Below are 17862 nucleotides of genomic sequence, written 5' to 3'. Positions count from 1 at the left end.
CCAATATGGCGAAATTAACTTTAACGACACGTTTGGAAACATAGTTGTATAGGTTGTCTCTGTATTCTGTAGCATTAAGATTTCTCTTCACAGGATCTAAAAGGACCAAATTTGTTCCATCATGACAACACCTACTGTGAACGAAGAGAGCTCCGTGAAGACACGGTTTGTAAAGTTTAGACTGGAAGAACTTGAGAGTCTTTCAGTTAACCTTTAACTCAGCCCCACTGAACACCTTTGGGATTTTATGCCAGATGTTCTTGCTGGACTTCACAGCTGTTTCTGGCTGAATGGACAAATCCCCACAGTCACAGTCCAAGCCTTTGTTCAGAACCTTCCTAGAAGAGCAAGCCAGATGTATTTTGCCAAGTACTAAGTAATGAGTGATTATATTCTTATCTCTGAATCAAAACATTTCAAATATATAAATGAATTAATATGTAAACACGAGTAACCTGCAATTATCGCAGCTTTAGATGTTTTACAACCTGGTAATATAATGACATTTTGATATTAATATGAAATTGTTAATACAGGAAATGTAAATAAAATGTCTATACAACATTAGATACCTAAATACCTACAAATATTAGACGGGATCATTTTATATCCGTCAGTTGATAGTAATAGGAAACTATCAAGGATGAAAAAGCATAAAATAACAATTAGAAAATCAAATTACATTGAAAAAGAATGTTTAATTCAAAATATGTACAAAATATAAAACATACAGGTTGTAAGCTTTGGCTATAATTGGTCACAGATTTCATTTTCTGCATTCCTGGAACCCAGCAACTATTAGGATTAAAATGTCAAACAAACAAACAAACAAAAAAAAAACAAACAACAACAAACGTTATGTCATACGAGGTCATGCTAGAAGACAGGATGAATGTGCAGTTTTGATAAATATGCTCATTCTTTCATTCAACAAATTTAACAAAAATAAGGTGCCAATTAAATGAATCGTACAAATTCAGAAAAAAAACAACAACAAAACATCCAAGTAAAAAAATTATATAAAGATTTTTACATAAACAGAATTATGTGGTTATAGGTAGTTATGTGCTGATAAGTTAGGAATAAAGCTCTTAGGGACACGTGAATATATGAGCATAATCAACAATGGGGTGGTGTAATGAGAGATTGGTACAGTACCACCCCAAAGTTGATAATGTTCCAAAAACTACACGTCCCCAAGATTTTTATATTTCTTTTATGACAGCAAATTTCAAGTGCTAATAATTTTAATTTATTAAATAGAATAGAATAGAACGGGGGCATAGAAGTCTTCATTATAGAAGTCACATACACATCACAGCACAGTGGAATTCTTTTCTTCACATACCCCAACTGAGGAGGTTGGGGTCAGAGTGCAGGGGCAGATATGATACAGCACCCCTGGAGCAGGGAGGGTTGAGAGCCTTGCTCAATGGCCCAACAGTGGCAGCTTGGCAGTGCTGGGCCTTGAACCCCGATCCTCTGATCAACAACCCAGAGCCTTAACCAGTTGAGCCACCACTGCCCCGTCGTTTTATGGAACGTCCATAAAAAAAGTTATGCTATAGCAGCTATAAACAGCAGTTTCCTCATCAGCCTCTCTTTGTTTTCTCTCCTGAATTAAAACAAATGACCTTGTTATATAGAAACTGTAAAGTCCTCTGCGCTGGAAACTAAAAATCGACAGATTCACCACCGCTATTCCAAGACTCCTTTCAAAAATATTAAATAAACATCTCCTCACAGAGAACCTGATCGTATCATCTTCGTGGCACGTCCACTAAACCGATCCCTGTGCAAGATATTACTATAGAAACTTGTTAAACGTTTTAGAACGATTGATAATATAAAACCTTCATATTGGCACATGCCTAGTTATCTGCTACTATAATTTATATAAAATATGAACAATACAAAAAAAAAAAAAAAAAACACAAAATCAGCAGTAGGTATAAAGCACATATATGCGTGAGTAACTGAGAGATAAATCAACTGAACTATGATTTAGTTTTTCCATATTTTTTACAGTTCTTCACAGTTTATGTACAGATGGAACACAGACCATAAATTCAAACGGAGTGGATGCAATATAGCAAATATACCGTACTATAACAAATCATTTAGAAACATTACAGAAGTTCTCACTGGATATATAGATAACCTGAACAGTGTCGTTCTGGTGAGGGACAAGATGTTAGGGGATGTTGGTGAACGTTGCTGTTTGATGAATAATGTCTGTATTTTTGACGTGTTGTTTAATGGTTTTGTAAAGTGGATGCTGGTGTTTAATGTGTTGGATGATGATTGTTGGCATTTGATGCTACTACTGTAGGTGGTGAATACTGATTTCTGATGAAGAATGTTAGTGAATGTTGCTGTTTTATGCTCTTGGGTGTTGGACACTGATTTCAGCTAAACAATGTCAGTGATTGTTAGCGTTTAATAATGGTGTTTAATGCTAATGCTGATTATTCTCCACTTGCTTCTCTCTTCCTGCCCATTCCGAGGCAAATAGAGATTGTGCCAGCTTTGCCAACCCCATGTTTGCCAACCCCCTGAGGATTTTGAGAAAAACAACCTCTTAATCAATACACAAGATAACATTCTACATATGCTGTATCTCCATCATTGAGCATTTGTAGGCTTCGGCATGGAGGAGTTGGTGTTGAATCTATAATGATTGAATTTCTGATGATAAGTTAATTTCTGAGTTGCTCAGTAGTCAATTGTCTGTGTATGACTATAGAAAGGACCTTATTTATAATTACACTCCGGTCTTTATAATAATTTATAAATCACACTGTCTGGTGTCACCTAAACGAGGCTGAGGTTTCCTTCTAGTCTAGTTCCTCTCAACGTTTCTTCCTCATACCATCTCAGAAAGTTTTTCCTTGTCACGTTCGCCTCAAGATTGCCTGTTAGGGTCAAGTAGGGGTAAATAGGAATAAATACAAATAAACCTAAAAAATATTTTATGTTCTGTAAAGCTGCTTTGAGACAATGTTCGTTGTTAAAAGTGCTATGAAAATAAAACTGAGTTAATTGAATTAATGATGTTTTATGAAAAATGTGTTTAATGGTGTTGGATGGTAAATGTTGGTGTTTAATGGTGTCGGATGGTAAATGTTGGTGTTAATTGTGTTTGATGGTAAATGTTGGTGTTTAATGATGTTGGATGGTAAATGTTAGTGTTAATTGTGTTGGATGGTAAATGTTAGTGTTTAATGATGTTGGATGGTAAATGTTGGTGTTTAATGGTGTTGGATGGTAAATGTTGGTGTTTAATGGTGTTGGATGGTAAATGTTGGGGTTTAATGGTGTTGGATGGTAAATGTTGGTGTTTAATGGTGTTGGATGGTAAATGTTGGTGTTTAATGGTGTTGGATGGTAAATGTTGGGGTTTAATGGTGTTGGATGGTAAATGTTGGGGTTTAATGGTGTTGGATGGTAAATGTTGGTGTTTAATGGTGTTGGATGGTAAATCTTGGTGTTTAATTGTGTTGGATGGTAAATGTTAGTGTTTAATGATGTTGGATGGTAAATGTTGATGTTTAATGTGTTGGAGGGTAAATATTGGTGTTTAATGGTGTTGGATGGTAAATGTTAGTGTTTGATAGATATTGGTGCATTGTTGCCATTTAATAGTATTGGTTTTGAAGGTTGTATGTTGGAGAATACTGGTGTTTAGTGGAGCTTGGTGTGTGATTGTGAATGTTGCTATTTGTTGGAGAATGTTGGGTTCGGTAAACCTTCTTAAACTACTTCTTTTGTAAACTGTAAAAACAGCTATAAAAATAGAAAGAATTAAATAGAGAAAAAATAGAAAAACCCATACCGAGTTGTTGCTAACAGTACGCAAAACTAGAAAACTCCTGCACCTTTAACATGTAACACGTAACATCTGATGGACACTAGGAATGTTTTCACACACTTATTTTACACACTTCATATAAACAGATACTGAATGTATTCGTTAGAATTTGTTAGTCGGTTTTCTTCTGTCTGATATATACCTTTATCTCTGTACAGAGATAGAAGCTCTAAATCCCTGTGAGAAATGAAGAGGAGGTAGGTGAAAGAAAGTAGCCGGGATATTTAACTGTTAAATAGACAGACAGTGAGAGTGGTTTCCGATCTCAATCTGCATAAGAAGGTGGAAGCTAGAATATTTTTGGACAAACCAATTCTCTCATTGATCAGGACGACAGAACAGTGCGGCGTTTGCGATCCTGTTCATTTGATTGGTTTGCCGTATGGTCAACATGGCAGCGTATCGTTACTGCTGGTAGTTTCCATACTGACCCTGCAAAGAAAAAGAAAAAATATTTATGTATGAAATAAAAAATGTTAAGTATTAAGACAACAAACACTTCCTCAAGTGAAAAAGCCACGCTTTTGGACATATGACTTTTAAATAATGTTCCCAGAGAATGTCTGTAACAATTATAATCAATTCCTACAGTATATCCTGGCTTTCTAGCTGAGTTTCCTGTCTTTCTAGCACATAGTCTCCTATTTTCCTTTCTCATGCTATCCTTAACCTCAGTTTTAATTGTTGTCTGGTGTCTAACACAGATTGTCTATTTGGAATTATAATGATTTATTATAATTTTCTAACATTAAATCTATCAGGAGGTATCTGACCCAACATTTTGTTGCAAATACTCAGCAATTACAGTACATATGAATATATCTGACTCTCGACGGTTCCAGACTTTATTTGTGTATAAGTAAGTACTGTGTGCATGTTCTACCTGTTCGTAAGTATAAGATCTCTGTGTTTGAGGGCCAGGTGTAGACTGTGTGGATCGATATGAGGAATACTGCTGACTCTGACCCTGCTGATACTGCGAGTACTGAGATGGAGCTCCCTGTCCTGGACCTGAAAAAGAAGAAGAAATAATAAATAATAATAATAAATGCCCTAATGTTAATTGTATCGTGTGTATTTCCTCTGGGGCTACATGACGTCTGGGCAACCAAAGCACACCAACTGAATAATTCTCCAACAAACTGCTGCATTCTATACCAAGCAACAACATACAGTATAATCACCAAATCCAAGCATCAACGTTCTCCAAACATCATTTTCATTTTTCTCCAAACACCTATGTACGTCACCAAACACCAATATTTTCCAAACATCATCATACTTTACAAAAGACCAAAACAATTAAAGACGCTATCAAAATCTACTGTTCTCGTTTCCCTGAACGCAACAAAGAAAAGAGTCCATTGTTGGGATGGCTGAGATCTTTTACAATCTTCCTGGCTCTGGTCCGGCACCGCGTGCTGTAGATGTCCTGCAGGTCAGGGAGCTCAGTGTGGATGGTACGTTCAGCTGACTGCACCACCCTCTGGAGTGCTCGCCTGTCCTGAATGGTGCTTTTCCCGAACCAGGAAGTGATGCTACCCGTCAGGACGCTCTCAATGGTGCAGATGTAGAAAGTCTTTAGCACCTGAGAGGGTAGTCTGAAGTCCCTTAAGCATCTCAGATGGTAAAATCACTGCCGGGCCTTCTTCACCAGGGTGTTGATGTGACAGGACCAAGACAGGTCCTGTGTGATGTGAACACCTAGGTACCAAAAACTGTCCACTCTCTCCACTGGGGTCCCGTTGATGTTTAGTGGTTGGTATGACCGCTCCTGCTTTGTGCTGAAGTCCACTATCAACTCCTTAGTCTTGCTGACGTTCAGGAGAAGATTGTTCTCCTGGCACCATCTCTCCAGGTTTTTAGTCTCCTGTAGGTAGGCTGTCTCGTCGTTGTTGGAGATCAGGCCCACCACAACATTCTTCTCTAAACAACAACATTCTCCACAAAACAATCAACGTATTTCACCAAATACAGAAAAGCCATTCACCACAAAACACCACCGTTATCAGACCCACCTAACATTCGCAAAAACAAAATGAAGTATTGGTAAGCAAACACCAACGTAATTCACCAAAAACCGACATTCACCAATATTATTTATATAATAATATAAAAAAAAAACAAAAAAAAAAACAACATTCTTATTCTCAACCAATCTTCTTCATCAAACACTGAGATACTCGGTGAAAGAGATTTCGGTGAAAGATATACGAGATATTTTTAACCAATCACCAATATTCAGACTTCCACAAAACACAAGATTCTCCAACAAACATCAACATTCACCAAACACTAACACTGTCAAGCAAATTCCTACAGTATATAACTGACCAAACACCAAAACATAAAGACATTATTTTCCAAAAACTCCCAATAGCAGCACTAATCTTATTTCCAAATTCAACTAGCAACAAGCAAAGGTTTTCAAAGTTAAGCACAAATTTACAACTTCATTGGGAAGTCCTTATATACTGTACATATATATATATATATATATATATAAGACCAGATATCTTATTTACCTTCTTCATACTTAATTCTGACAGTAAAGTAAGTGTTTCAGGTTGTGAAGGTGTTTGTGCTCTTACCGTAACCCTGTCCTTGGTTGCTGTATCCCGGCTGTGATTGGTACTGCTGTTGGTTGAATGTCTGCTGCTGACCTGAGCTCTGCTGATATTGTGACTGCTGTTGGCTATACTGAGAGTTTCCTACAACACCAACAACAAACATATGACATATTCGTAACATTTGTGCAAAGCGTCACAATGTGGGACAATCACGTTATGTTACGTTCTTCTACCCACCGCCTTCATAATAGTGCTGCGATGAGTCTTCAAATGATCTCTCATAACTCTGCTCTCCGTAAGAAGACTGCTGATATGAGTACTCACTGTGACCTATAGAGGGTGAGATATATTTTATAAGTACTATTTGCTTGTATATAAAAAACTCTGAATGTTAAAATTTTATCAAGTGATAAATATCACTTGGTCAATAGTTAGCATGAAAGATCTATATAGGGATGCACTTATTTCCAGGGATTTCAGAACAGCGTAACAGATATTGCGTCATCGGGTAGGCGTGGCCTATTTGATAATCTAACCCTAACCCTAACCGTAGTTTTTGGTTGTTTATTTGTTTTCTAAAATAAATCTACCTGTATGACTGCTAGGTCAAGTTAGGTGAACTTTATTGCATAATCCTTTGTAGGCATGCTCTTTTTTTGAAAGAGGGCGTTTTTCCAAGACCTCCGGAAACTTTACGTCGTGGTAACGAAACCCCTGGAATTTAGTGAATGCCGATCTATATATTAGCCATCATCAAAAATTTCCCCAATGCAATGCAATTTCAACAACGCAATAGTTCACCTATTTTGCTTCTAGTTTTAATTACACCATAGTAGCCTAACAACCGATAGCTTGCAGGGAAACTTGGCTATAAAATAATTTTTTTAATGCAATAAAGTTCACCTAACCTGACCTAGCCGGCTATAAAACTCACAAAAGCTAGCTAAGATGCAAATATCCAATAACATTGGAACAAAAAGCACAGCTGGAGTGGTAATCTATCTATATACAGTAACTGTGCTTCTGTATCTCGTTAATTAATCATTTTTTTTGGCAAAGAAGGTGCTTGTGTTGGGCCGATTCGAATTGAGAGCTTGAAGCATATACTGTAATGTGCAATTGACCATTATTGCGCTTTGTACAGTTATCATGATATCATTTCTTTCTATATTTTTCAGCATTAATTCATTTCAAAATACTGAAACACAGGATGTACACTTCTTGTCCAGTCAAATACAAGCAAAATAAAAGATAAAATCTACCAGATCTGAAATTTCAGCACACCAAAGGCACTCACAATAAAATTCTGTTCTGAGACAAAATACAATTACTCACTCACTCAATCACTCATCTTCTACCGCTTATCCGAACTATTCTCGGGTCACGGGGAGCCTGTGCCTATCTCAGGCGTCATCGGGCATCAAGGCAGGATACACCCTGGACGGAGTGCCAACCCATCACAGGGCACACACACACACTCTCATTCACTCACGCAATCACACACTACGGACAATTTTCCAGAGATGCCAATCAACCTACCATTCATGTCTTTGGACCGGGGAAGGAAACCAGAGTACCCGGAGGAAACCCCCGAGGCACGGGGAGAACATGCAAACTCCACACACACAAGGCGGAGGCGGGAATCGAACCCCCAACCCTGGAGGTGTGAGGCGAACTTGCTAACCACTAAGCCACCGTGCCCCCCAAAATACATTTAGAATCAGAAAAACATTTTAAACCTTGGGATTAATGAACTGCAAATAAGTGAAAAATGTGAAGAAAAAAAAACAAGGTCAGAAAAAATGTAAGCAATGTAAGCAGAAGTGTGGTAGATGATTTCGGGAGGTGGATAAACTGCTTGTAGGAATGTTTGTGAGGGTCCGTGTGATTACCATCAGGGTAATACTGCTGATTTATAGGTTCGCTGGAGCTCGGAGTGTGTCCGTACTGCTCTCCGTAGAACTCCTCCTGACCCATGTACTGTGATCCTGAAACACAGGGTGACACCATGGTTTGTTAATCAGATCTGATCTGATCAAACATCCTCCACTTCAGAAGAAGCAGAGGAGCAAATAAGTGGTTTTAAGGGCAGAAAAGGGATGTTGTTTTAATCTGTGGTGTTGGGGAAGCCTCTTCTATCTTTACTTAAGGATAGCACTGAATTATTGGCTAGATTTGTATAAATGAATAGATTAGTATTGACTATAATGAGCATACAGTATATATGCAAGGCTCAGGCTGTAATAATCTCTCTGTGAGTGAAGATTTATGTGAAGAACAACAAGTCAGCTTATATGAAGTTTATCTCTAATTTTGAACATAGTAAAAAAAAATGTGGGGTCTAAATTAAAGAAGAAAAAATGGTCATAAAAATACAATTATGTACGAGAAAAGAGGTGCAAAAGTAATTAAAAAAGTAACAGTGTTAAAAAGGGAAAAGATATTGTTGTAGTTCTGGTGTGCAGAAACTCCAGGTATTATTTCCTCTTAAAGGTGCAGTGCACGTTGTTTGAAAAACGCTTCAGAAAACTGAGTCGGACCGACAAACAAAACAAACGTGTAGCCAATGAGCAGAAAGGGGCGTGTCTTGTCGATATGAGAGTGTTCGGTGCGCATGTGTGACGTTAGCAGAAAGCGATTGAAACATTGACATGGAGGATAAAAACAAAGAAAGAAAGCGAAGAAAGGCTTACGATAAGGTAAGAAGTAGGACGTGTTAATATAGGATCAGCTTTCCAGCGCTGGAGAGAACTGAACGTCTTCCGCGTGAAACGGAGCTAAACCTTTCACGGTACAACACACAGTACTACAAAAACACATTTGTATTACCATAGTATTACTCACTGAGTTCATTTATTGATAAAAATATCCCCTCGGTCAGCTGCCCCAACAGGTTCCGCTATAATTGTTGCCTGGGTTACGTATGTATGTGTGGGGGCGGAGCTATCAAAACAGGGGTGACGCCCGTTTGGGTTAGGGGCGTGTTTGTTTTGGTGATTTCAAATGTCAACATTGGCTTTCAAACATCGTACACCGCACCTTTAAGTCTCAGAGAACCTTTATTAAGAAAAACCTCACTAGAAACCCAAGCACAATAAATCAAGCCAAGAGACTTAATGTAGCCAACAAATGACAATAACTCCATCATTCTCACTTTCTGGCTGGAAAACCGTCCTCTAAATCTAAAGCTTACAAGGCAGATGTCATCTACACCAGGGTGTTTTTGGTCATAAACAGAAAGCTTTAGCATCATGCAAGATTCTGCACAATTAGGTCAATTTAATCCGATTTGTGATACCTGCTTTGTACAATAAGTCTTATTTCTTTGAAGCACATGTTCAGATGACAAGCTGATGGATTTAAAGTGAATGTTTGGGTTTTGAAAGCTGTGGAATCCATGTCAGCTTGAGTGTATGCTATCGTTACACTCTAAGAAAAAAAGGGGGAATCGTCTACATACAGACATCGTCTACATACAGACTTTGCTACCGAGTTACTGACAGAATCGTTCCTTGGGATTCTTGCGTATGTGCTTCAGATAGACACATTTCTTACTCGAACACAGAATTTCCTATTGGATATAAAGATGGGGATATAAATTGGTAAATGTCCTGTAAGGCCCATATCATATCAGGTCTTTTACAATCCCATATCTTCATGTAGTGTCATAGGCCTTTTCTAAATAAAAACATACAGCAACTACATGATCTTTTTTTGATAAAATCATCTCGAAATAAAGATTCTTATCTTATGAGATGAACAAGAGTGCTTTTCCCTCGTCTAAACCCACGCTGGTATTTACTGATTTTTTTTTGAATGACAATTGCTTCTTTCCAGGACTCTGGAATGTCTCCCGATTTTCAGATTCTGTTGAAGATAATCCTTACTACTGTACATCATCAGGTAAGTGCTTCAAAAACCGGTAGTGTAAACCTGAGCTTTTAATGGCTTTTAGAGGTTCCTCCATTGAAAAAGGCTGGTTATATGGTTCGGTGTTTTCCGAGCCAAATGAGATTTTCTCCTTTTCTTGGTTTTGCTTGTAATTTTCTCGATTTTCTTATATACCGGTTGGCTTTTTTGGAAGATATACCGGTTGGCTTTTTTCACTTGCCACCTTGGTGAGTTCTGTTGAATGTCATCTTCGGTAGATGTTAGAATCAGTGGATAATGGTCACTCCTACAGGATTCCTTCATTACTTGCCATGAAAAATCAAATATTACTTCAGGCTTGCATAGGATTAGGTCAATGGCAGAATACTTTCCATGTCCTGGATGAAGGTACGTGTTGGAGCCATCATTTATCAGGCACAAATCATTATTATTTATAAACTCTTCAATTCTTCTGCCTTTGGTGTTTGTGTGTGTGTGTGTGTGTGTGTGTGTGTGTGTCCCAATAGTGTATGATGACTAATAAAATCACCCATCAACATATATGGTGATGGTAGTTGTTCTACCATTGCCGTCAATTCTTGCGTTGTCACTGATGTATAGTATCATGAGGTAGATAGATAGAACACAATGTTATGGTTTTATGGAGACTTAGTCGTAGTTTGTAAGACTAACCCTTGGGGAGGGATGTGGTAGCCTATTGGTTAAGGTGTTGGGCTACCAATCGGACGGTTGTGAGTTCGATTCCTACGTCCACCAAGCTGCCACTCCTGGGCCCCTGAGCAAGGCCCCTGAGCAAGGCCCTTAACCTTCAATTGCTCAGTTGTATAAAAATGAGATAAAAAATGTAAGTCGCTCTGGATAAGGGTGTCTGCTAAATGCTGTAAGTGTAAATGGCAGGTTTGTGTGAATCGTAGTCTCTCAGGTTATGAATCCTCACAGATTGTCCTAAAACTTGTATATTGCATCTTAGGTTCATTAGAACAGTAATAGCCAAATTTCCTTATTTCCAGTAATAGCCAAATTTCCAAACCAATTCCACTAGAACATATAGTAAATATACCACACTTACCTTGCTGAGCAGGACGATACAGAGGCCTCTGTGAGACCATACTGTTGCCTTGATTACTTTGTCCCATCATGCCCATGGACTGCTGCCCCTGATACTGCTGACCTCCAGAAGAGGAGTAATGAGGTCCTGAACTTTGTTGATGCATCATAGAGACTGAGGGAAAATCACACATTACCGTAACACTGATTGCATCTAAATAAAATCTGAAGTCATAGAAACATCATGGAGGTCAAGGAGAAGCATCAGACACAGCCAGAGAAAACAAAAACTAGTAAAGGGAGAAATAAATAGCAGAAGCCAAGCTAGAGTAAGTGGTTGCATGGAGAGAAAATACTGCTTAAGCTTGTTAGAAAGGGATCAAATGTTGTTAAAGGAGAAGGGTAAATAATCACCGTGATGAACTGAATGTGTTTGTCTTTGGCTGTCTTTTGCCTCTTATTGAAGCACAGGAGATTTGGAACCCTGATACAACAAAATGATATATGGTATATTAAATATCAAGCAAACCTGAAAAAAAAAACAAGTTTCAAATAGTATTTGACCCACCTAATACCTGTCCTAATGTGCACAAACTATTGATTTACATTTCTGGCTAACGGCTGCTATCTTGCTAATTTACACAACAGCTCAAGCATTTGGAATCAGAATTGTTCAACAGTGTATGTCAAACTGCCCCGATTACATTTAGCAAAGAAACAGAGTTAGCTATGTTCGGTAGGTTATCTTTTGTTTACATTTTAGGACTTGCTTGCTCGTTTCTTTTCATCTGGGAGTTTAGCTTTAATTTGCTAGTTTATGTTTACTTACTAAGTCAACATAATATAAGTATAATTATGTCGCTTTGTAGAAGCCAACATTCTGTTTTCCTATTTCAGCTTAGACAAAAATTTATAAAATGTAATGCGGGCTACGGCTTTTGAGCCACATGCACCAAATTCGGATATGTTGTAGGCGCTGGTCTGAAGTTTGTTGCTTTTCTAAGCGATCCGAGTACCAGTACTTCCAGTAGCGGGTCTCAAAATGGCCTTTTTTCCCCATAGACTCCCATTATAAAATTTGGAGGTTTATAACTCAGCAAGCTTTCGAACTATCTACACCAAACTCAGTGGTGTAGCCTCCAAAAGTAACACTGACCCTTATGTACACTCGCCTCCAAAAAGCACCGGCCTTTGCGAATACTTGCACCGTCAAAGCCAACATCAAAGTTTGTCGCGACGAACTTTACAAATCTAGTTAATGTTGTGAAACATTTCTAAAACAAGTGAGTTCCTTTTATCACTTTAGCAGCCTCCCATCTGTTGCAGTTAATATGAGAAAAAAAATCTAACTTTTTTGCAGAACGCATAAACTAGTGTCTGTCCTGAACGCATTCCTCTGTCCAAAAGCTTGCTCTGATAATCATTTGTACGTGTTCACTGGTGCAAACAAGCATCTGATTCTAAAATAAACCAAAATAAAAAAAATCTTTGTTCATTTCTCTGCTGTCCAATCGGTCGTCTGGTTGAGATTGACAGGGCGAGCGCTCTCTGGGCTCACCTTGGCTGGCCTGTATGTTGAGGTTGGTGCGGGAGGACGGGTACAGTGCTGTGCCCTGTGACGATAAAGATGAGGGCACTGAATGAGTGAAGCTCGACCCGGAGCTCATGGACGAGGTGGAAGTGCCGGACTGCTGCTGCTGCTGCATGGGGGTGTGACTCGGTCCTGATAACAGACACTCACAGTCAAATGTGCAATCAGGCTCGATGGCACGAGATACACACACGTTCAGTTCATCAACAGAAAATGACGGAAAAAAGAAGGAAAGGAATTATAAAGTGTGAAGCTTGAAGACGTTCCTTAAATGTTTCGTTTAATCAAGTCGTGTTACGCTTTTCATTTCATATCACCTAGAAGAAAGCAAGGAACGGAAAAACATAGGGTCATTCAAAAGGATTAAAGAGAAAGTTAGTATGGAGAGAAGGAAAGAAGGAAGGAAGAAGGGAAGAAAGGAAGGAACAAAAAACAAGGTAATAGAGAAATTTATAGAAGAAAGAATGAATCTACAAATTAACCTATTCTGTATATACTGATGTTTTGATTTTGTATATTAGTTTTACTCATTTATATTATTATTATTGTTATTATTATTATTATTATTATTATTATTATTATTATTAATATTAGATATCTTTATTATTTTATTTATTATAGTTCTATAAATAATATGACATAAAATGGGAATATTAATGTTTTCTATTTGGGTTTAAAAGTGGCAATTATTTAAACATGTCATCTATTAGAACACAAAGAGTTTACGTTTATATACAAGTTTAAAACCTCATACGTTTTAATCTGGAGAAAAGCAGAGCAGAGCTGAAACAGAAAGCATTGGCAGTCGTGCAGTTAGAGAGGAAGTGCAGGAGAACAGCTGTGTGCAGGATCAGAGAGACTCACCATTACTCATCTGACTCTGCATTAGTGAGGAAGAAGGCATGCCGTCATTAAGGTTACTCTGAGAGTGTAGAGATCCTCCTGCACTGCTCCCTCCCATCACACCTCCGCCCATACTCATCCCGGGGTTTGGAGGCTGAGAGGGGGGGGGGGGGAGACAGAGAGAGAGAGGGAGAGAGAGAGAGAGAGAGAGAGAGAGAGAGAGAGAGAGAGAGAGAGAAAGACAGAGAGAGAGAGAGAGAGAGAGAGAGAGAGAGAGAGAGAGAGAGAAAGACAGAGAGAGAGAGAGAGAGAGAGAGAGAGAGAGAGAGAGAGAGAGAAAGACAGAGAGAGAAAGAGAGAGAGAGAGAGAGAAAGAGAGCGAGAGAGAGAGAGCGAGAGAGAGAGAGACAGCAAGATTTAAATTCTAGCTTGTTTTATTTCTGTACAGCTAATAATGAAAGCAAGGGTAATATGGGACAAAATAATGAAAGATAAAAATACATTTAAGAGAAGGAGAGACATAAAGAGAAGAAGGATGAAGGGGGGAATGAAAGAAGGAAGAAAGGATGTAAGAGGGACAAAAAAGACAGACAGACAGACAGACAGACAGACAGACAGATAGACAGATAGATAGATAGATAGATAGATAGATAGATAGATAGATAGATAGATAGATAGATAGATAGATTACCGCAGGTAAGAGGGACTGCATGTTTTGGTTGGAGTCTGCGATTGTGGCCAAGTAAACCAGGTTTCTGTGTAAAATCTGCTGATACCTAAATTAAACACATAATTATAAAAATTATTATTATTATGATTGGTAATAATAATAATAATAATAATAATAATAATAATAATAATAATAATAATAACATTAATCATGAACATCAATACGTGGTTACATTCACTAGATTAGGTATAGTGAGAGTATAAGAGACTCTGTTCAAGTGATCAGTTGAACTGTTAAAGGGACGAGTAACATCATCGGTGTGGTTGATGACAGACCCCGCCCACAGTTTAGCCCCACCCACAGTTTAGCCCTGCCCATAGTGCACTGAGAGGTAAGAAGTTCAGGCGAAGTTAATTAATGTGGACGATGTTAATCAGACAGTACTGTTGATTAAAGTTGTATTCATAACCATAAGGTTGTGGGAGATAAAGACAGTTCACCCTCAACTGCTCTGTGCATCACGTTTTTAATAAATAAAGCAAATCCTTACTGTGTGCACTCTGCAGTTTTTCCTTTGCTCTGATAGTCCATAATGCACTGAATCAGATAGTGGTTTTCATCCAGCATCTTGTGGGAAAGAGAAAAACACACATTATTTGACCTTGTTTGTACTGTATTTCTTTGAAAGTTCATTCATCTTCTACCGCTTATCCGAACTACCTCGGGTCACGGGGAGCCATCTCAGGCGTCATCGGGCATCAAGGCAGGATACACCCTGGACGGAGTGCCAACCCATCGCAGGGCACACACACACACACTCTCATTCACTCACGCAATCACACACTATGGACAATTTTCCAGAGATGTCAATCAACCTACCATGCATGTCTTTGGACCGGGGGAGGAAACCGGAGTACCCGGAGGAAACCCCCGAGGCACGGGGAGAACATGCAAACTCCACACACACAAGGCGGAGGCAGGAATCGAACCCATAACCCTGGCGGTGTGAGGCGAACGTGCTAACCACTGATTGCGTGAGTGAATGAGAGTGTGTGTGTGTGCTCTGTGATGGGTTGGCACTCCGTCCATGGTGTATCCTGCCTTGATGCCCGATGACGCCTGAGATAGGCACAGGCTCCCCGTGACCCGAGGTAGTTCGGATAAGCGGTAGAAAATGAGTGAGAGAGTGAGTGAGTAATAACATATAAGATCTCTGGAATGTTAACATAAACATGTTACAGCGTAAACTCCTCAAAGTCCCTTCTCTCCGTTATAAAATCCTGGCACTGGAGACTATACATGATAAATAAACATCATACAGAAAAACTGTACCATTAACAATTATGCCTTCTACGTTAAAAATATTCTTTAATTAGGTTAATACAGAATATAAAAGGAGGTGACGAGTATTCTGTCACAGAACTGTGGCTTAATGAGATGAATAAAACATGTACATGATTATGCTTTCTTTTTTTAAAGGAAAATTCGTTCTTTGCTAAAGACTCCAAAGATGTCTTGTCTAATCGAATACATTGTGCGTTAGGTACATTTCACTTCTGCTTGCATGTTTACTTCAAAGAAAAAGATCTATAAAAGTGCATCACTGTGGCCTCATGTCACCTTTTCGATTGGAAATATTCAGTGGGGGAAAAAAAACAGGTAACGCATCCGAAGACAAACAGCCTGTCTTCCATTAAAGTGACAGTGGAATGACAGCGACACATCCATCACCTTCCAGTGCAAACAAAGGTGTGGAGAGAGGATAAGTGTGTGTGTGTGTTTGTGAGTGTGTTTGTGTGTTTGTGAGTGTGTGTGTGTGTAAGTGTGTGTGTGTGTTCACCAACTCCAAGGTTTTATCCATTAATATATTGATATTTACTTTTTAGATTACTATAAATCAATGATAAAATTGTATATAATAATAATAACATATAAATAATGTATAATGCACATTCCTGCATTTACACTATAATATTTAATATGTAAATAATATTATTGTTATCATTACACGGTTCTACAAAAGCCATCCGAAAGACACCTGAATGAGGTCTGATTATTGTGGTGAGGTTTAATATTAAGTGTAAACACAAACCCTTGCTTTAGATCAATGTGGACCAGCTTCACTTCTACACCAATAAACATGAAGTGATCATAATAATAATAATAATAATAATAATAATAATAATAATAATAATAATAATAATAAAACGCTTTTTGTCGCCCAACAACAACAACAACAACGTATAGTTACCTTCTGTATGGTCTGTTGGGTCACTTCACCTTTTCCTCTCGGTCGTGTTGATGAAAAAGCGACTGACATTTCTTTTAATCGCAAGAACAAAAAATCTGAATATGAGAATGATTTTATTCAAATATTTATTCTCTGGCTTTCATGCGCCTGTTACATAGACAGGTCGGGTGTAATAATTATAAAGAAAATAGGGGTGTCTGTACAAGAAAATGGATCTTTATCAGAATAAAAAAAACTCTTCTGGAAATAAACAAAAAAAATCTGATAATCTAAACTGAAAATAAAAATAGTGAGAACGGTAATGACGGTGCTGGAGGTGGAGATGCTGAAACCCACCCGTGTTCTACATGGAGGAAACACCTGCTCTTGGTTCGCTCCATCCAGCTCTCTTCAGTGAGCGGCTCTCTCTACGCTTCCACTACGGCTCATTCACCAACGTCATTACGCACCTTTCTGTACGTAAAACGGGTTGTACGCTTGCGGAACCACGTAAACAAAGGCGACCTGTGTTTTTCTGAGTCAGAGCTCAGGATGGCCACGCCCACATCGGATCTGCTCTGTTCTGATAGGTTAATGGTGCTTAGGGTTAGGATTAATTGTGTTCTGATAATAATAATAATAATAATAATAATAATAATAATAATAATAATAGCAATAACAATAACAATAATAATAAAAATAGTAATAATAACAACAAAAACAATAATAATAATAATAAAGATAATAATAATAATAATAATAATAATAAGAAGAAGAAGAAGAAGAAGAAGAAGAAGAAGAAGAAGAATTATAACGATAATAATAATAATAATAAAATACTAATTACAACAAAAACAACAATAATAATAATAAAAATAGTAATAATAACAATAAAAACAATAATAATAATAATAACGATAATAATAATAATAATAATAATAATAATAATAATAATTACAACAAAAACAACAACAAAAACAACAACAATAATAATAATAATTATTATTATTATAATAAGTAAAAGGAGTATTCGTGAGATCAATATCAACAACAATATTAATAATATTACTACTACTGTTACTACTAGAACTAATAATTAGGCATATTATATGTATTACTTTTTTATATTGTTGTTAATAACTTTGGTTT

At 37.7% G+C, this 17862-nt stretch overlaps 1 protein-coding gene across 2 annotated transcripts; it reads right to left on the bottom strand.

Annotated features, from left to right (window-relative positions):
- Positions 1 to 3566: 3566 nt before the first annotated feature.
- LOC132862147 (calcium-responsive transactivator-like) lies at positions 3567 to 17001 on the bottom strand. 2 transcript variants are annotated; one of them, XM_060894027.1, is made up of 11 exons: positions 16735 to 17001; positions 15034 to 15110; positions 14505 to 14589; positions 13835 to 13967; positions 12938 to 13102; positions 11402 to 11554; positions 8334 to 8429; positions 6679 to 6771; positions 6463 to 6582; positions 4755 to 4882; positions 3567 to 4303 (listed from the first exon to the last, which is right to left on the bottom strand). In XM_060894027.1, the coding sequence occupies exons 1-11, from the start codon at positions 16801 to 16803 to the stop codon at positions 4277 to 4279; spliced, it is 1146 nt and encodes a 381-aa protein (XP_060750010.1). In that variant the 5' UTR covers positions 16804 to 17001; the 3' UTR covers positions 3567 to 4276. The 2 variants fall into 2 exon arrangements, with proteins under 2 accessions (XP_060750010.1, XP_060750011.1); XM_060894028.1 differs by lacking the exon at positions 12938 to 13102.
- Positions 17002 to 17862: the final 861 nt, after the last annotated feature.

Source organism: Tachysurus vachellii, chromosome 19 (genome assembly GCF_030014155.1).
Source record: "Tachysurus vachellii isolate PV-2020 chromosome 19, HZAU_Pvac_v1, whole genome shotgun sequence".
NCBI classification, from domain to species: Eukaryota; Metazoa; Chordata; class Actinopteri; order Siluriformes; family Bagridae; genus Tachysurus; species Tachysurus vachellii.
This window is presented reverse-complemented; position numbering and strand designations above follow the sequence as displayed.

Coding starts and splice junctions, on each gene's coding strand:
- LOC132862147 (XM_060894027.1), bottom strand. CDS start 16,803: ATGTCAGTCGCTTTTTCATCAACACGACCGAGAGGAAAAGGTGAAGTG. Junction 13,103..13,834: donor GCAGAGTCAGATGAGTAATG/GTGAGTCTCTCT, acceptor GTCTGTTATCAG/GACCGAGTCACACCCCCATG. Junction 6,772..8,333: donor TCAGCAGTATTACCCTGATG/GTAATCACACGG, acceptor CACCCTCTATAG/GTCACAGTGAGTACTCATAT.